Source organism: Lethenteron reissneri, chromosome 49 (assembly GCF_015708825.2).
Source record: "Lethenteron reissneri isolate LAM-NWPU_2019-01 chromosome 49, ASM1570882v1, whole genome shotgun sequence".
NCBI classification, from domain to species: Eukaryota; Metazoa; Chordata; class Hyperoartia; order Petromyzontiformes; family Petromyzontidae; genus Lethenteron; species Lethenteron reissneri.
Window position 1 is genome coordinate 2,274,769 of NC_083827.1, and position 20,666 is coordinate 2,295,434.

At 43.7% G+C, this 20,666-nt stretch overlaps 1 protein-coding gene across 1 annotated transcript; it reads left to right on the forward strand.

Moving 5' to 3' along the window:
- The first annotated feature begins 3,173 nt into the window (after nucleotides 1-3,173).
- Nucleotides 3,174-20,559, forward strand: TRPC4AP (transient receptor potential cation channel subfamily C member 4 associated protein). Its single transcript, XM_061572137.1, has 19 exons — nucleotides 3,174-3,579; nucleotides 6,896-7,027; nucleotides 7,421-7,537; nucleotides 9,416-9,476; nucleotides 11,154-11,209; nucleotides 11,770-11,898; nucleotides 12,510-12,711; nucleotides 13,143-13,331; nucleotides 14,558-14,676; nucleotides 15,037-15,165; nucleotides 15,364-15,422; nucleotides 15,846-15,947; nucleotides 17,131-17,214; nucleotides 17,424-17,514; nucleotides 17,803-17,943; nucleotides 18,268-18,376; nucleotides 18,555-18,667; nucleotides 19,701-19,907; nucleotides 20,134-20,559. The coding sequence occupies exons 1-19, from the start codon at nucleotides 3,418-3,420 to the stop codon at nucleotides 20,275-20,277; spliced, it is 2,346 nt and encodes a 781-aa protein (XP_061428121.1). The 5' UTR covers nucleotides 3,174-3,417; the 3' UTR covers nucleotides 20,278-20,559.
- The last annotated feature ends 107 nt before the right edge of the window (nucleotides 20,560-20,666 follow it).

The following is a 20,666-nucleotide window of genomic DNA, read 5'->3' on the forward strand; positions in this document are numbered from 1 at the left end:
TGTGTCAAAGAAGAAAAAGTGGACTGTGCATTTTCCAAACATTCCATCAGCTTTACGCCAAGTACCCCACGGAGAAGGACTGCCGATTCCTGATGCACCAGAATCATTCTCACTTTTTAGTCAGACGAGGAAGAGGATTAAATTTCTGGTCCTGAACCATCAAGGTCACATGACCAAGATTTTCTCCCATCGACCTCCTCTGAACCATACCTTATAACACAAGGTGAACTGAAAGACCTTGTCAGGGATTTGGAACTACCTAAGAGTAAGGCAGAGCTATATGCTATGGTTCTTGCGGTAAAGTAACATAGATAGATAAAATAATAATCAAATTATATAAATACAAATGAAAATAAAGCTTGTGTTGCGATCGAAACGTCGTGATACTTTATAATTCACTTTCTTTTTATTATTTTGTTATTGTTGTAATTTTTTCTATCTACTTGACTTTACCGAAAGAACCATAGAATATGAGATTCCTACAGTCACGAAAGTTTTAAGTCAAAATTTAAGGCAGAGCTGTTGGGCTCCAGACTGCAGTAGTAGAATCTCCTGGCAGGTGATGTTAGGGTTTCCATGTTCCGTGACCGTCAAAAGGATCTTGTCCCATTCTTCATCATGGAAAGTGATCTTGTAGCCTGCAACAACATCGATGGTGTGATGGCAGCCCTCAACATCGTTCATGATCCAGATGAGTGGAGACTGTTCATTGATTCATCGAAGATGCATCTTAAAATTTTTGCTGCATAATGGAAATGATTTGCCATCAATTCCAGTTGGTCATGCAGTCTATATGAAGGAAACCTTTGACAACATGAAACAACTTTTGAGGTGCATAAACTATGACCAACATCAGTGGCAGCTTTGTGGCAATTTGAAGGTTGTTGCTCTCTTGCTTGGTATACAGACTGGATACACAAAGTACTGCTGTGTTCTCTGCGAATGGAATAGTCGTGCGAGAGATTCCCACTACATCAAGATAGATTGGCTACTCCGACAGTCATTGGGGCCTGGGAGGAAAAGTGTTCAGCATCCATCAATTGTTGAATCAAGGAAGATTTTGTTACCACCCTTACACACCAAGCTGGGTCTGATGAAGAACTTTGTCAAAGCCAAGGACAAAACACAAGCAGCTTTCAAGTACCTCCGTGGAAAATTTCCAAAGTGAAGTGAAGCTAAGATAAAGATTTGTGAACTTATTTGAGATTATGCATTTGACAGTGCACTGCGTGGCAAGGAAAAGACGGCGTGGAAAGCCTTCCAGTTAGTGGCAACACATTTTCTCGGAAACAAGGCAGACAACTACAGAGCGTTGGTGGAAAACCTCCAGGCATACAAAAGCCTTGGTTGCAACATGTCACTAAAGATACATTTTTGCACTCTCATCTAGATTTTTCCCACCGAACTACGGAGCAGTGAGCAACGAGCATGCCGAGCGATTTCACCAGGACGTTGCAACAATGGAGAAACGCTATAAGGGCAAATGGAGCCCATCAATGAGTACAGACTATTGCTGGACAGTGACAAGAAATGCTCCATTTAATGAATACAAGAGACAAGCCAAGAAGCGCCGAGTAGACACTGAATAAGGACTAAACCAGGGGCGGTTTCTTCATTAGGGCGATTGGGCGACGCACCACCAATGTCATTCAACCACAGAGTTACGCTCGCCGTTACTGTGCCTCTGGATATACAGTAGTCCAATCAGCGTCATGTCACGTTCTGTGGAGTACCGCCTCTTTTTGGGCGACTTCACTCTGGCTGAGAATCGCCCAGAGTGTTCCCATAGACTTACATTCAAAGATGTTTTTTTTCGAACGGCGGGCGCTCCAATGCATTCTGTATGGCTTCCGGAAGGGCTCGCACTAACGTGCTTACGTCATCATACGTAAGCACGTTTCAGTCAACAATATTATTTGTCGCCACCTAGTGGAATCTTTAATAAAAGAAACTGAGTGGATTGTAATAATAGTGAGTATAGAAACAAACAAGATGTATTGTAAGAGTCACTTTATTTTTCATTAATATTAAAGAAGTGAAGTTGCCTTTACATGCTTAAGCTGTTAATTTATCCATTGCTTGGGTGGACCTTATCCTTATCAATCATCCAGACATCTGCCCCCCCTGAGAGATTTTGCAGGAGCTGCCACTGGACTAAACTATGTACTTATAAATATGTAATTGTTTTTTGCCTTTTGTTTCATAAATTATTTTATTTATATAATACTTTTGCTGATTTTTTTAAGTGTTACATGAACAGGAGAGGTGACATGGTATCATGTAAAGCAACCATAAACACATGAAATACCTAGGTTTACAATTTATGAGTAAAAAATTCTATCTACACAATACACATAGATGTAAAATGTAAAAACTTATTTATCTTGGGAATAGTATCCAATCAGTTATTTTGTCATATTTGAATTCAGCATATTTAATTGTAGACAAGTGTTATCGTTGGTGTCTGGGCAGAGACTATCAACTTGCTGTAATACATTTGAGTGGCAGGGTGGCAGCGCAGTGGTAACACTTGTGCCTCATAGCAAAAAGTCGAGTTCGATTCCCGACTCAGGCACTTTCTGTGGAGTGTGTATGTTTTACCCCTGTTCTGCATGAGTTTCCTCCGGGTTATCCGGTTTCATCCCATCGGCTAAAACAATACAACGTAAATGGTATTGGCTAAACGTTCCAATGCTCACCCCCTCCCGTGCAAATGCATCAATTAGGATTACAGTACACAGAGGAACCATCGCCCACTACTGCAGAAACTTGGTAGGACCATCCTGAATAGTAGGGTTCTGCAAAGTTATCGACGAATGTGTTAATAGGGTTTTTTTGTATTGTTACGTGAAACATCTACCAAAGCCTGGCTACTCAATACTCTCCCTTTCGTCACTCAAAATTTGGCTTAAACAACCCTCAGCTCTCAACCAGAGCCAGACCCTCCTGGTTCCACTTTTCATATTCCCAAGTTCTGTCACCTCTGCTAACTTTAACGTTCTGACGTCATGTCTCCCCTGCTCGTGCCTCATACAGCCGACTACACCATGACGTCACAGCGCGCGGGTTGGCGTGTTTACCCCGCGACGTCATTCCACGCTCGACGCAGGAGGACGTTTTTATGACGTCACGCGGGAGCCTATGTTTTTATGACGTCACCTCGTCGCAGCGTCACGTCGACCAACGTCACTTCCCGCGCTCAGCTGTAGGGGACGGGCAGAGGGCTCGCAGATATTTTAGCTCCCGAGGAAACTCGGCGCCGTCGTCACACACACACACACCCCCCGCCGCGCACGTCGCCATCGCATTAGGAAGGATTCTACCCCCGGCCGTCGTCTCGTTCCTCCGCACAGCCCCGCGGCGCGTTGGGGGGTGGCGGGCAGGCGAGACGCGGAGCCGCCCCGCAGGCACTCGACAATGGCGGAGGAGGCGCGGAGCGCGGCCCGGGCCGGGTCCCCGCGGCCCGGCTGCTCCTCACACGTGGAGAAGACGCGCAGAGGCAGCAGCAGCAGCAGCAGCGTGGTGCACAGCCTGGCGCGACAGCGGCTCGGGCAGCAGCGTCTCGCCAGCGTGGTGCAGGTAACGCCGGGGATAGAATGGTGGAGAGAGGGGGGTGTGGGTTGACGGGGCAGAGGCCCTCCTTGCCAACGCGGGTGACGTCTTGGCGGCGCGCTAAGCCGGTGGCCATGTTGCTAGGGGAGAGGGGGGGGTAGCTGCCGCTCGTGTAGAGGAGTAAGCGGAGTGCGACTTTTGCGTCACCCAACATCGCAAGTAAAAGTGGGGCCCCCTTTACCTTGGTAAGATGGCCGGTGTGACCGCAATGCCGGAGGCCCAACGGAGTAAAGAGAAACAGAATTAAAAGGCACGGAGGCTGCTGTTGTTGTTCTTCTCCTCGTCACAGTCGAGACGGGGCAAGCGTGGCCAGAGAGAAGGGCGAAGCTCGTTTACTCGACGATATGAGGCAGTTGACGGTGGACGTTGAGTTCGCGAGGTAGCAGGGTTTAGGGGATTCCACCTTATTCTACAAACCCATCCCGGACATGTTTCTCGGTAAACAAATCCATGAAAACAAAATGCCGTACCAGGTCTGAGTTCATGTCAGTCCCTGCCACCCAAACAGATGACAGTGCCCCCGGACTTTACGTGTAAAATCTAGACAAGGTAGGGGGAAATCAGACTGGGTCGAGGCCAATACGCTTGTATCTCCTAGATAAGCAAATTGTCACCATTATAACTATATAGCAAACGTTGTAAGAGGCCGAACGCTGAAAGTTCAGTGCATGGTAAAATCGGACAAAGCATCTGAAAACACGGTGGCGAGATTTTAATTACCTCGCCTAGCGTATAAGAAGAGGTCGTCGTTTAGACCCTGACGCCTGCTGTATATTTAGAGTTTGCATGTTCTCCCCGTGGTCGCGTGGATTTTTCTCTGGGTCCTCCGGGTTTTCCCTCCACATTTAGAATCAACATCACGCATTTAGAGTATTTGTCTGCTATACATTTCTATATGATAAGCCACTTCGTTGAGCTATTATTTGTGGCCAGGTCGCTTCTGAAAAAGAGCTATATAGATAAGCGGGCTTTACCTGCTAAAAGATGTGACAAGTGCTGAAAATATCAAAGCATAGAATACACTGTAAACCCATTGGGAAGAATAGAGAAATGAGAGAACAAAACAATTTAAGATGTCATAATATGCATTTGGAACATAAATGCAGTAAGAAGTTTAAGGTACATCGCTCATAGTAAGAGGGCTAGACGAAGCCACAAAATCATGATTGAGGAATTTTATGCAGTCATATTCCAGATGTCACGCCTGAAGAGGTAAGCACTGATTGACAGGATGACAAAGGGAAGCTCCTGGACCAGATGCAGTCATTGGACTAAACTGATTAGCATCTCAGAAATTCAATATTTATTCTGGAGGAATCCGATGAGCTATAAAGCTCTTTTTCACAAATGTCCAGTTGGGGTGGATCAGAATGTTACAACAACAAACAATACAAAAACACGATCAGAGTGCAAAGTTTAGGAAATGTAAACAAATAAAAAATATACAAATAGAACTAAATTATGTTTTATCCTACCAGGTAAAGCCCGGTGAGGCATTAACTTATTTTTCAGAAGTGACCTGACCACAAATGATAGCTCATCATGTGGAAATTTATAGCAGCAAAATAATATAAAAATAATCTCAATGCATGATAAATTCACTGCTGCATAAAGGGTTGTACAATTTATTGCCATCAGTCTTGTTATGCAACAGTCCATTGGACACTTTCACATAAAGAGAGAGGTCTTCTCAGGCACAATCCCTCCTTTTTCTGCCACTCCATTGTAAGTCTCAGCCACCAACCATCATCTATTCGAGCCACATGGCCTGTCTAATTTAATGTTTCTTCGCTAAGTGATTACTAACTTGTGTATTTTTGTAATCCATTTGTTCCTCTGTCCCAGTGAAATTCCATGTATCCCTCCTCCAAATGTTTATTTGTTCACTTTTACGTTTTTGTTGCATTTTCTTCTTAATGTGTTTGTCATAGAAGATTATATACTCATTAAAAACGTTATTCTTTAGCCACATTTGTTCCTTTTTATTTTTAATTGGAGTTTTGCTTTAAAAGTGCAACCTGCTTCTCATCCAACTCGTTGATTTCTTCATTTGTATTGTGGTCCACCTTCAATCACTGCCCTAGGTAAAAGTAATTAAAATTACTTTCGAGTTGTGTTCTTTGACAGATATCTTTAAATGTTTATCAAACTTATACCTGACTTTTGTTTAGCCTCTATTTGTAACCCACTGCATGCAGCCTTTAATAAAATATAGAATTTCAAATAGTTTATTTCCATTTTGGTGTAATAATTATGTTGCCAGCAAAACTGTGGTGGTTAATATTTTCTCCATTTATATATGTACCTTTCTTTCTGTAATCCAATTATTGAAAAACTACATATTAAACAGGCTGCTGCAGAGTGAAATACTGCCGCTCTAAAACAGTTCTGCACAAATCAGTGACCCAAACCCTAACCCCCTTCCATCCTTTTTGTTCCATCCATGGTTGTTGATTGTTGCTGACAAATCTATCTTTCAATTTACCTATCTCTGTATATCTCCGTGTCTCCCTCTGTATCTCCATTTCTCTTACCTCTCTTTGTGTGTCTCTGTGGGCCAATTGCTGAAGGTTGGTAGTGCTTAACCGAATGGTTTTGAACAACAATTTCCAATATTTAACAAACTTTTTAAAAATAAAAAACTTATATGACCATGGTGACCTCCATAACCTCGATTTACCAAAGGGGGATGCGTTCTTCAGAAAACACGCGTGAAACTACATTTCGTAAATCAGAATGGCTTTTCCCATTAATTGAATTAAAAAAGCATGTGTTTCAGGACAGTCATTCCAACTACTCTTAACCTCAAAATATACACCCACATCACTTTTCACAATATTAAAATTATAATAAAGAATGTAAATATTAAAACGGTTGAATAATAATTCATTTAAAACCAAAAGATATTCTGCATGTTGAAAGAACTGGAAAGGTGATGTAGAGGCGTTACTGTGGCACTGCAGAAATACCATGACTCTATCGTGGATGGATGATGCAGTCTCCCGGATGTTTCTTGTTTGATAATCTCATGGCGTGTGCCTTGTGAAATTTCGTCGACGCGGAAATTTGATTTTGTTCATCGAAAAGTGTCCATAATTTGTCATTGCGTTAATGAAAAATGTCATAAACCCAACATTCATAAATCGATGCATACCTGTATTGAACTGGGTTGCATAATTAGTTTCTCAAAATTAGCAGGTGGTTGTGATTGATTGTACGTTGACGCATGTCACTTCAACAAGTATTGCACTGCCTGGTCTCATACATTCTTCTGTAATTACAGATGCCAGAACCAGTACTGAAGTTACGAGACAAGCGAGCCAAGTGGAATAACATTCCCCAGTCGATTCGCCGTCTCTATGACAACAGTCAACCACACAACATCAATTACACAGAATGCATCTCTACCCTCCAGGTACCCCTTTCAGAAATGATCCATGCCGTAATGATTGTAATTCCGAGGTAATAGCCTAACTTGCGACCGAACACAACTACTGAGGTGTTTTTACTTTAATGTTTTTGTTGGGTTGCTGCTACATGTACTACCAAGTATTATGGGCAGCAGGGTGTATCAATAGTAAAACGTGTGTGCCTCACAGCAAGAACGTTCTGGGTTTGATTCTGCGCTTGGGTGCGTTTCTGTGTGGAGTGTGTATGTTCTCCCCCTGTTCTGCATGGGTTCCCTCCAGGTCCTCACGTTTTCTCCCATGTAGCTGTTCTAAATTTAGGCTGTTCAATATCTTCCATGAAACCCAATTAAAATGCAGGGCATAACATGTTATTCTTTTAACTTGTCCGTTGTCCACAGGATCTCATTTCATTGATGACTGTGGAAGGGATGGAATCCAGTGCCGATTATGGGCAGGTGCCCCAGCCAGCAAAGTTCATTAATGCCGACGTGTTTGACCTCTTTGGAGGAGTGGAGGTATGTGCCACCACTATCAGCCATTCTCTCTCTTGTCAAACTAATGCTGTCACCATCTGTCACGGTCCTGCAATGTCAGCATAAATCTCATTCCTTCACATGAACGGATCTCATCGCTCCATTTTTATAGCAGTTGCCCTCTTTGGTGTGCTCTCTGCTCATGCAATTTGTGAGTATGCTGGTTGAGTGGTGAAATTTATGCAATTTTTTTCACCATATGTAACTAATCATGCATAGTGTTACCCTTCATTTTAACAGTGCACCGTTTGCCTTTAAGTCATCCCATTGTAGTCGCATCTGAACATTGCACAGCAAGTCTGGTGGCCAACTTCATGGGAGGCAGGCGATGCAGTGGTTAACACTTTTGTCTCGTAGCAAGAAGGGCCTGTGTTCTCGATGCCTGACACATGTGCCTTTCTGAGTAGGGTTTGTACTTCCTCCTGTTGTCCAGGATTTCCGGTTTTTCCCATAGCTTACACAAACAGTACAATGTAACTTGTATTGGCCAATATCCCAATGCAGAAAAATTACCTGCAAAGTTGGGATTGCACATAGCAGCATTGCTTCCTCCTGACAGACTATAACTGTCTGTGAAACAGCACGTTTGTGAGAGCCCTGCACTGTAAGAAGAGCGCAAATTTCAAGTGTACTTAATTACTCATTACTTATTATTAAGCATTTATGAACGTGGTACATTATTGTTGTATTTGCTGTAGACTCATCAGCGACTCAAGTCTGGAGTTCTCAGCCACTGTGATAAATAGCGTAATTTTGAATGTAAATCGTTTCTGAGGAGCATTGCTGTGCAATTTGGCGATCGTATGCACTGATCCCATCAGTATGTAAAGCTATGGTTTGCAAGATGTTAACAACCTCGCTTGGTATGCAAGAGGTTGTGGGTTTGATCCCGACCCTGACAACTGTATATTTGGAGTGTGCGTGTTCTCCCCGTAGTCGCGTGGATTTATCTCCAGGTCCTCCAGTTTTTCTTTCCACATTTAGAAACGTACGTTTATAGTATTTGGCTGCTATAAACTTACACGTGATAAGCCACTTCGTTGAGCTGTCATTTGTGGCCAGCTCGCTTCTGAAAAGAGCTATATAGCTCAGTGGGCCTTACCTGGTAAATTGAAAATTGTTTATAGTTGTATGTACCCATAGAGTCGTTCAACAGTATCTTCATTGTTGTTCAAGGCCTTTTATTAGTGAGTCAACCTTACAAACAAAACACAATCCCACGTGTGTAGTGCAGATTACACTGCATATATAAATATTCCACTAAAACCAGTGGTGGAATTTCCTGTCTTATGCTGGTGACCCAATTCTCTCTACTGGACAACTACAAGTTGAGTTGAGGGTTAATGTGCCATGCAACCATGTAGAGCCTAGGCCATATGGCATGCAACACAGCTAGTAATATCCTGAGTATTGCGAATGTCAAGACACATTTAACTCGTCTATGGTATGCTCAGAGATAAAGGTTTGATGACAGACACCTACAGATGTAAACGTCTTCGGAGAGTCAAAATCTAAGTGTCTCGCTGCTCAAACATTTATGGGGAGCTTCACATCCTTTTGCCACTCCTCAGTCAGTTGTGGAAATTCCGCATTCCAAAAGCAGAGGTCAATCTCCATAGGGTCACCACTGGAATTGTCGCATTGAGACCTATTTTATCAACCCTGGAGGGATGATGGGCTGAGTCTGGTCTCCACCTACAGTTTTAATAACTGCAATTGTGCGAGTACAGATTGTGAAATGTAAATTTCGACTTCGTTGTGTACCTAGTATTCAATAAATGTGTTAAAATAAAAATGTTTACATACGTCTAAAATACACGTCGTGTTAAACTATTGTCTCCCTTGTATTTCACTTCTCAGCTGCTCGTGGATGTCCTGATGAGACCAACGTTACTCCCACAGGACCAAAGCAAGCTTAGAAGTAAGCCATGTGTTAATCCATTGTGGATAATGATGGAAATGTTGCAGTTAACAAACAATCACATGACGGTGTAATACGTGCACTATTCTCGATTTTATCCCGTGATGTTATAATGAGGGGCAATTTGCTTGTTATTTATTCTTACAACTTCAGTGCACAGAGTAGCAAAAATAAATTAACTGCTGAATTAGCTCAAATTGTACACACTTTCATTTGCAGTCAGGACTTAATGAATAATTTCGTTTAAATAATCCGAAAGTTACAGCATAAGCGACTAATGGAGTAGGGGTGTGTATGTGACAAATATTGAGTGTGAATCTGATACTCGGACTACTGACAATGATAATTGGTTCTTTACCCTTCTATCTGGCAACAAAATTGACACCTTTTTTTGTTGCCAGATAGAAGGGTAAAGAACCAATTATCATATTTTTACTGGCAAATGAGGTTCCCATAGTACTGACAATGAGTTTGCACACCTGTTATCTTTCATCTCGTATATCTCTCACCCCAAAACCTTGGAGATGGCATTTTAAAAATTAATATCATAAAAATCAGAACGATGTGTGCAGGTTAGTGAAGGTGTAGAGCATAGATGTGGGAGCAATGGATTTCCCACGCATTGCCCTCTGCTGCCCAAATACAGCTGGCAGCCTACAACACTTGTTGTAATCATGAAGGTCACCCATCCAATCACTCTCCAGGATCAAATCTTGCTTTTCTTGGGAGATCTGACCAGTTTGGGCACATTCAGGGGTGCCACGGTGGCAAGATGTTAACTCCCTCGCCGAGTATACAGGAGAGGCCGTGGGTTCAATTCCAACCCTGACGCTTGAATATTTGGAGTTTGCATGTCTTTCCCAATGGTTGCGTGGATTTTTCTCCGGGTCCTCTGGTTTTTCTCACCACATTTAGAAATTTTCAATTAGAGTATTTAGCTGCTATAAATGTCCACATGATAAGCCACTTCATTGAGCTATCATTTGTGGCCAGGTCCCTTCTGAAACAAACTACATAGCGCAGTGGGCCTTACCTGGTAAAAGTAAACAATGGTTATATATACTCTGAGTTCTTTCGGTAAAGTCACGTAGGTAAAAAATGAAATTAAAATTAATAAAATAATAATAATAAAATCACGACGTTTCGGAGGCAACACGAGTCTCCGTCATCAGGTGGGACCGTCACAGCCAGATGCAGCAAATCTGGCTGTGACGGTCCCACCTGATGACGGAGACTTGTGTTGCCTCCGAAGCGTCGTGATTTTTTTTAATTTTATTTTTTTACCTACGTGACTTTACCGAAAGAACTAAGAGTATGAATCCTTGCAGTCACGAAAGCTTCAAATCTAGAATAAAAAAATGGTTAGTTTATTCTGGGTGATATGGTCACTGGCAGAAATATAGCTGCTGTTGTGTAATATTTAAATGGACATGTTACCTTTCAGGTTCCACAACCTTATAGTCTAGTCATGAGAAAAAATTAAGTTGCTGATGCAGGGACAAATTTAAATATTAAAAGAAAACCTCCCCGAACATGCCTATTTTGATGCTTCCTTCCAGCGGCATTGCCATTTAATGTTTAATACAGTATTCCCTGTGTGAGCACTCATGTCACATGTGTAAGTGTTAATATGACATCATGGATTTGTGACCTGGTGAACTTGTTTTTGTGTTGCAGTACAAATGCACCTGACCAAAGCTGTGCTGGAGGTTTTACACAATGTCTGCATGTGTGTAAGTATGATTTGACAGGGCACACTTGGGATCTTCTAAGTCCCTGAATAATTTCAATATCATTAGTTATGACACTGGAGTACACGAATGAAAAATGAAAAGAAATTTAATCGTGTGAAAATGTGTTTAAATATAATTTGAGCATTTGTCATTATCATGGTCATCAACGGCTGTGTTAAGTCCTCTACCGGATGAAGGGCTCCCCCATGTTACTATCCATGGCCTTGTTATTCGTGTTTGCTATGCACGTGGCAACCTGACACCCTGGAAACCCTTGCAATTGAGATGTTCCATCTCAACGGATTTTTCACGCATGTGCCCATACCCTCCCAATTTGTTCCTGCCCCGTGTGCCTTTGCTCTCTTGTGTGCTCCTGCCCTTGTGTGCTCGTGATCTTGTGTGCCCCTGCCCTTGTGTGCTCATGATCTTGTGTTCCCATGCCCTCGCGTGTGCCCATACCCTCTCGTGTGCCCATGCGCTCTTGTGTGCCTGCCCTCTCGTGTGCTCCTGACCTCATGTTCCCTTGCCCTCGCGCGCCCATGCCCTCTCGTGAGCTGCAGACGGAACGCGTGGCCAAGCGTCTCTCCGAGCGGCTCGAGTTCGTCATGTATCTCTTTACGCTGATGTCAGAGAAGAGAGGCTACCTGCAGGCAGCCTCGCTCATGGAAGACGTGCTGGGCACTAAAAAGGTGATAAAACACCTCGCTGAGAACCCATTCTCGGTTCCTGTTCCCTTTACTCTTGCTTTGCAAAATCCAATTTAATTGCTTATTCTGGTGAATATTGACAACAATTGTGACAGGTTTTATATATGTCATAATTCATATGGAAACGGGTTAATTTTGGTGCAGGTTTGTATCGTTTTTATTCGAGCTTGATGTATATATGTATAACTTATTTTGCACCGTACGTAGCCAATCGTGCTAATTGTAGGTGTGGGGAAGGACAACAAACTAAGCAAAATCGTGTGCTGGGACTAATAAGAATAGGTTTTATCCTTTCTGGCAATATAACATGTTCAAATACCAAATAGATACCTTTTTGCAAGGCATCAAGTTTGCATTAACCACACATACTTGTGGCAAAACATGCAAACAAATGCATTGTCTTTGAAACTGATTGTCCTACACCAGAGACACACCAGTGTTAGACCAGAGAAAGGCGAATAGTACAAAGACATTGCAAGTATCGGTGCACTTACAGGTCCGATACTAGGACGTTGCATCACTGTCGCACTACACACGGCAGACGTGTGAACTTTGGCGTTGCGCACGTTGTGCCCGACCGGTGTGGCGTCTAGGAGATGATCCTTCTGGAGGAGATCCCTGACCTGGTGAAGCTCGTCGCCCGCTTCGACCGTCACCAGTTCGCCAACTTCTGCCGCGTGCTCTCGGTGATGGTGTCTGAGCTGGAGCCAGTGGGAGACGAGAACCAGACGCTGCTGGCTCAGAACGAGCAGCTGCGCAGGCACTGCAACCCCACGTCGGCCGAGGTGAACCAAGGTGAGTCTGGTCATATTTTATTGGAAAGCTGGTCAGGATATATATCTACTTGCTGCTGCCCCCATTTGAATTCCACTGTGCGCTATTTAGCAGCAGAGGGGCGCAGTGGTAACACAGCAAGAAGGGCCTGTGTTTCCAATTCGAGTGACTTTCTGAGTGGAGTTCGTATGTTGTCCCCCTTTGATGCATGGTTTCTTCTAAGTTCTCTGGCTTCTACAGAGAAAAACAGTACAATGTAACCGGTATTGGTCAATACATCCCTTTGCTCAAAAATAACACGCATATTACCAAATTTAGATTATACAAAAGCAATCATTGCTCACAGCTGTAAATACTTGGCAGGGACTCTCCTGACAAATGGTCTTGATGCTCAGGCTTTCCTTGATAAAACAAGCATCTTAATAACAGCATCATTGTGATTGATCTTCCAGCAATGCTGCTGAACATCCCGGGAATCGTGAAGCGACTGTGCGAGCTCGCGACACAGAAGTCGACCGAGAGGCAGAGCCCTTTCGTCTTCCTGCAGGAGCTCGAGCACTGGCTCAACCTGATGGACAACTCCGTCGCCCTGGACATGACCACGTCCATCGTGGACGAGAGCGGCTTGGATACGAGCATGGGTAAACCCGCCTCTCCGTTCTCACACCCAGCGAAGGGAAAGCACCACCCCGTGTGGTGGTTGGCTCTCACACTTTTCAATATTCAGCGCCTTGCGATCTCCAGGTGAAAGCTGCTTTAGATGTGTAAATTGTTATTATATCGTGACACTTTCATCAACGCTTTCATTGTAACTTGCCTGATCCGCCCCCTTACTGGACATCTGTGAAATAGAGCTTCATAGCTCCTCGGATTCCTCCAGGATAAATAAAGATTCTGAAATAAAATAAATATTCTGATTCTGAACGTACCAGACGAGTAACCTCGTCATACTTAAACTCAACACATTTGTCAATAACATGGTGCCTTTAAAAAAAAAAGGCGACATTTTGGGCAATGACCATAATTATTAACACATGGTTATACTGGCATCCATGTTGTATTATTAGTGACCCCCATAATTTTTTTAGTTTTATTTGAAATTAAAGACATTAAAAATGTTACATTAAATATTGTTATAAGTGCAGTTGATTATAACAAGATTTTGAATTATAGAATTTAAATTCTATAATCATGCATTTAGATCCCGTCATATCTCGGAAGCTAAGCTGGTTTGAGCCTGGACAGCGACTGGATGGGCGACCACCATGCGAGGCAGATCATTATGGGGTGCGGGGATAGCAGTGCGGTGGGCAGTACAGAAAAAGCGATTATTGTACTGTACTTCTATGCTCCCTCTTCTAAATGTCTGCTTAGTACCCGCTTTGACTAGTGCGGTAAAACATGGTCAAATATTAAAAAAATTACATTATATTGACCAGCGCAGCAGGGGAGTCCCCTAATCCAGTTGTTGGTTTCGCAAAAGGGCTGCACGTGCATTAATTGTGACAACGCTGCAGGTTTAACAGGACGAGTGTTGACCATGTGCGCCGCGGCAGCGAGACATTAACTACCTCACCTGGTATAGAGTGGGTCGTGGGTTCGATCCCGACCCTGATGCCTGTATTATATGGGAGTTTGCATGTCTCTCTCCCTGTGGTCATGTGGATATTTCTCCGAGTCCTCCAGTTTTTCCCTCTACATTTAGAAATATGCGTTTAGAGTATTTGGCTGCTATAAATTTCCACATGATAAGCTACTTTGTTGGGCTGTCATTTGTGGTCAGGTCGCTATATAGCTCAGTGGGCCTTACCTGGTGAAATGAAAAGTTTTAAGTTTAGTGCGTGCGTGTGAACTTGTGCGATGTCAGATATGGAGTACAGTGACCACCCTATAATTGACCAGCTCCCGCTCACCATGCACGAGGTGTACAAGGTGGAGGTGCTCTACCTGCTGTGCGTGCTGCTGACGGGAAAGCACCGCGACGAGGTACTACCCACGGCCCCCCGGGGCCCCCTCCCTCCCTCCCTTGCAAGAGGTGGGCATAGCCACTTTACCCCACCGACTGTGGTATACTCATTCCTACTGCTGGGTGGGGGGGATTTAAGAACCTTGCCCCATTATTTTTCACGTACAGGGCTGGGAGAAATAATGCAGAGTAATACCATTGTTTAATCATTATGCGAGTTTTAAGGATTGATTCAGTTTCAGGGTTTAATGATTAAAAATGTTATCTGTGTGTTCAGAGTAGGGAAACAGAATTCGTCTCTGAATAAAATCAGGGTCACATGATAACACTGTTGTTAAGGCTGCTTTAGGAGAATGTGAGGCTGTGTCTTTGTTGTGAAGGTACACAAGCTGCTGGCAGAGTTCCGCTTGATTCCTGGCCTGAATGATCTCTTCGAGAAGCTCATCTGGAAAAACCGCTCGCACAACCACCGGCTGCACAGCCCTAACCAGAACTGCGACTGCAGCCCAGTGAGTGAAGCACTGAGAGCAGTAATCGGTGAATACGTGAACCATAATTATCGTTCTGTTTGCCTCCCTCTGGATAGACTAGGACCCTCTTATTATTACACTTGTTTTACCCTGGGGTTTTTCGCTGAGTCTTAAGGGGTTTTTTCACGGATTATTATTGCCAGTATCAACCAATCACCCTCTTAATGTCCTTTGCAGGACGTGGCTCTGAAGATCCAATTCTTGAGGCTCCTGCACAGCTTCAGCGACCATCACGAGTACCTACACGCATTGCACTTCACTAAAATTGTTTCATGTTCACGTTAGGCAACCTTAACCTGTGAGAAATAACGTATTCTTGCATGAAATAAGAATCGGAATCTTTATTTATCCTGGTTGAAATCCGAAATGTTTTGTGTAGGAACAGACTCAAAAATGTGATAATTTATCATGCTAAACTACCTATATGTGTATACAAATTATGACATTTTCCGATATTAGGAAGCCACTGGAGCTATGTGCTTTTAAATCTAGATTGAAAACTAATTTCTTTGGAACTGCATTTTGTGTTTAGTTTGTTGTCGTTTCCCTGCACCTCCGATTAGCACGGTTGGCTACGTACGGTGCGAAAGAAGTTCAACACACATACGAAATGAAATTGGGAATGATTGCCTGATCATATATTGTGTTTTTTGTTGCAGGAATAAGTATTTACTTCTGAATAGACTGGAGCTGATGGAGCTCGGTGCCATTGCGCTCGAAGCCAAAGTCTCAGAAACCAAAGCGGTGGTCAACACAAACAGGTAACGACACACGGTCAGGATACCAGCAAGTGCCGCCATCCCCCTAGTTTAGGGGTCGGCAACCAAAATAGCAACAAGAGCCATTTATTTAGAATTCGGTAAAAAAACCCTCAATATTTCAAGAGCCACAATGCATGTGAATACGAGACCCCGGTGGTCCTTAATAAATAACGTCACGAAGCAGTCCCTGAAGGAGCGGCAACGTGGCTCCGGAGTCGCACATTTTCCGAACCCTGCATTAGCTCATAAACAAAACTCGGTATCGTTAGGCAGTGATGTGGTCCAGGTGTAGCACGGTTGCCACTTGTTGCAGAGATTCGGTTCGAGTCTGGTGGGTGATCCTGGTTAATGCTGTGGGAGTGTTGACCGTGAAATACTTCGTGCCGCCTGCTCCACAGTGCACGTCATTCGAAAAGTGCAGGCCATTGTGTGCTGGTGTCATGGTCCAAAGTTGCCAAATTTGAAGAATTGCCTGCAAATTACTCAGTTGAGATGGCACAGCAATATTTTTACCATGTTATTAGAGTTGAATATTGCACTTTGTTTAAACGAACAAAATAATATTTAGTTAACTCATTTTTGTGGCTTTCCCCCTGCAAAATGTATGCTTAGAAAAATAGGTGTTTCTGCAGTATTACAAACAGGAATACCTTTTCATATCTGGGTACTGTCTTTCACAACAAGACGTGAATCATTTCCCGTGCGAGTCATTGTGGTTGGAACTTCCCCTGCGGTGAAGCCTACTTGTTGTCGTGGACAATGCGTGTGCCCCCTGGGTATCTTCCAACACATGGGGGCAAACTGTTGCTATGGTGATATGAAGTGGCTATCCATGCGATGACTGACGGATCACCCCACATTGGTCCGTGGCCACCTGTATCCACAGCAGAGATGTCGTCCTGCTGATGATACTGCCCTTCAGTGTCCAAACACTGCCGCTGCGTCATACAATATATGTGGTTATGTATTTTCATAATTCTTGGACACGCATGATTGTGGTCCGGCATACAGGTTTTCACAAGTGGTACTTTTTAAGAGTTGTGTAACGTGCTGCCTGTAATTTTAGGCGACCTTGATGGACAGTGGAATGGGCTGTTAGAGCAGCCGGGAGGAATTTTCATTGATATTGTGAACGCTCGTTGATTGGCTGGATTGCCATTTTGACACTCGCACTGCATTCCAGGAGGCTGGTGTGTCTAGGGGATAAAGGGCTCCTCTCCAAGCTCATCGAGGTCATGAAGGAGGAGCCCCCCGAGTCTTCGTTCAGGTTTGTTGGGGGTCACTTTGCGGTGCATTTGGGATTCATGTTGACTTCATTGTGACATTTTCACTTGTCAACATTACAATGTGCACGTCATAGCTTGATTATCACCCGACTTTAAATAAAAGTGAGAAAAGTAAAAGTGAGAAACTCACCCGTGTGTTGTGCTGCATCTTTGGCTCTGTCTCTGATGTTTGACGTTTTTTTTCTTTCAGATTTTGGTTAGCAAGGGCAGTTGAGAGCTTCCTACGTGGTACTACCTCATATGTTGATCAGATATTCCTTCTCAGACGAGGGTTATTAGAGGTACGTGCCTCTACCTACACTTTACCCATATATTTACATTCCCATATATCTCTGCACAAAATTAAAGCAATTTTTCTTACACATCCTATCAGCCACATGGTATTCTAAAAGTTATATTTTTCAATTACATTAGTTTAATGCTTACAAACTCTGAACCGGTGTTGAGGTTGTCTCATCAGCCTTGCATACACAATGGTAGTTTATGAATGGTAATGTTATCAGTTTCCCACAGAATGCAACGCATTCCATACTGTCAGGATCCTACTTCACTGTTTCCCTCTCCCACAGCACATCCTGTCCTGCATCATCGACAGCGAAAGCACATCCAGGGACATCTTGCAGAGCAACTTCGATTTGCTCGGAGAGCTCATGAAGTTCAACGTCAAAGCCTTCAAGATGTTTGACACATGCGTAGACACTGAAGAAAAGGTAAACTGACGCAACTCTAATGGTGCATCAATTTGTAATACGTGCATCAAATAATTCGAATGAGAATCAGTCTTTTACCCTGGTTTAATTTTAAAAATAACAGTAACAGGTACCTCCATATACATCCCAGTGCCTGGTTGCATAAACCGAACACAAGATTTACCTAAATTCGCATTTACATAGGAAACTAAGGAATTTTTTTATTTAAGTGTTTTTTTTAATGCACTCCGGCCTAGGTCAATTATGTTAATTCCATGTCTAAAGTCAACAGGCTTTATCCTAATGAATAATGAAATGTGACCCGTGTTGGTTGATGTGCTGCAGTTTCAGAAATTCTTGGTGCAGATCAACAGCTCTCTGGTGGACTCAAACATGTTCATCCGCTGCATCGTGCTGTCGCTGGAACGCTTCTCTCAGACCGACGACTCCACCGGTACAGAGCCTATGGCAGTGCACACCCACGGAGCCTATGGCAGTGCACACCCACGGAGCCATGGCAGTGCACACCCAGAGCCTCGTGTTACAGCCAAAATTCACGCGGGTTAAATCGGTGTCATCAGCTGTGTGATTAATGCCCACCCCCCCCCCCCCCCGCGTATATCTCTCTTCAGTCGCGGAGGTGATGCTGCAGTGCCGTCTGCTGACGTACATGGCGAGCGTGGAGAACCAGCTCACCATCCTGATGCGCCTCATCAGCATTGTCCAGGTGGAGACACTCACTCAGGTATGAGCGCTCAACAGAAGCGTTGCATTTGCACTTAAAAGTATTTGACAATTGCAAGCAATGCGCCTGGTAGTTGGCCCAGCAGTAGAGTAAGCATCTTGCAACGGGTAAGTTGTGAGTTTAAATCCTAGTTGGGGGTTGGCTCAGCCCATAGTCCCTCCAAGGTCGATATTAGTACAGTAGTTTCTTGGTTAAGTGACATCGGTTAACATTCCGCCTCCCATAGGACGCCATGGTTTCAATGAACGTAAACATTTTGATGAACGGTATGTTTACGCTATGCATGCCAGTCCGAGCGCTTGTCAGTGGGCTGAGCATGCCCTAGCCAATCAGCGACGCCCATTTACGAGCATTTAGACCTTGACTGGCTTTGTTTACATTATGCTTTCTATATTCGATTAACAGTTATTTCAGTTAACAGTAGTTTTCGTGGAACAGATTAAACTGTTAACCGAGGGACTGCTGTACTACTTTGTGGGGAAGTCAATCGTGGTTGTCTATGGATAGACTTTCCCCCACCTTAGCAATGTGCAATTCCCGCACTGCTCAGTTTGTATGTTCTCCACCTCTTCCCTTTTTTCCCTTTTACTGTGTATATATAGATACCATCTCTGAATTCTTGTTCTTCAAGTTCATTTATTAGGTATAGCCCTGTGAGCCATTCAGCTCTTGAATCTTCTGATTGAGTTTCCTCAGAGTTCTCCAATTTCCTCTCATCGCTAATATATTTAACGAAACTGGTGTTGACGAAAACATGCCAATGCTGAAAAGTAATCTGCAAATTGCTCAATTGGTATTACACGTAACAATATTACCCCCCCCTACTTTGAAAACCTGGCACAGCCTCATGAAAATGTGACACTCGGTGAAGGCTTTTCTGGATAATTAGTAGAATAATATTTTTCCACTTCGAAAAAACTCATGCCACTGCAGAGGCTCCTGTGACGTTGTGTAACAAAATGTGGTGTCATCAGCCTCGTGTAGAAACAAAACTCCAGTGAGTTTTAACACCCTGTTACGGTTTTGGCTGCAGGAGAACGTGAGCTGCCTGAACACGAGCCTCGTGTTCCTGATGCTAGCCCTGCGGCGAGGGGGGCTGCCCATCTACCTGAACGCGCTGCGGGAGAAGGAGCTGGCTGACAACAAGCCAGGCCACGTGCTCACCAACTTCCACTCTCTGCTGCAGTTCTGGCAGACGCACTACCTGAACAAAGACAAGGACAGCACCTCCCTCGAGAACGTATGCCCTCATTAAGTCGACAAGCCACGTGTTGAACGAGAGTGTGAATGAGCGGTTATATAAATGCATCGATGTGTGAGTTGGTGGGTGAGTGGAGAGGTAGTGCAGTGGTCAACAAATTGCTATGAGAACCCAGTTACCCAAGTTTTGGGTCCCTCACAGTCAACATCCTTGATTGGTATCTGCTTCGTTTGTTCATATAGATTTGATGCGTGTGCCTGTGCAGAGCTCCTGCATAAACTTCAGCTATTGGAAGGAAACCGTGTCCACTCTGCTGGACGAAGACCGCAGCTCACCCTACGCCCTGCTCAGCTACGTGCGGCCGTCCTGCCTCGGCACGGACTCCGAGAACACCTGCAGTGAAAACTGATCGAGCCTCCGCCAGTCTTTGTGCAATGTCCCAAGAAACAAGTGCTTATTATTTCTGTTTGACACGGGGATGCTGCTGTGTATTGGGTTTGGGGTGAAGTGTTGCTGATGACTGGGGTAGGGGGGGAAATAATGTCTCTGGAGAAATTTTGTGGAGATAATGTAAATTCACCGTGCATCACATTTTAAGAAAAAATCTGTCTAAAATGAACAACTTTTTATTGGACAAATAATTAATTTGTAACAAAGTACATAGCTAAATAAAGCAAATATTGAAACATCAGTTAATTTACAATTGCCACGCTTCAGTTATTTTACTGTATAAAAATGTGTATTGAGAATCTCAGTATGTGCCTTTAAAGCAAAGGCTCTGTTTGGGATGTGTGCTGT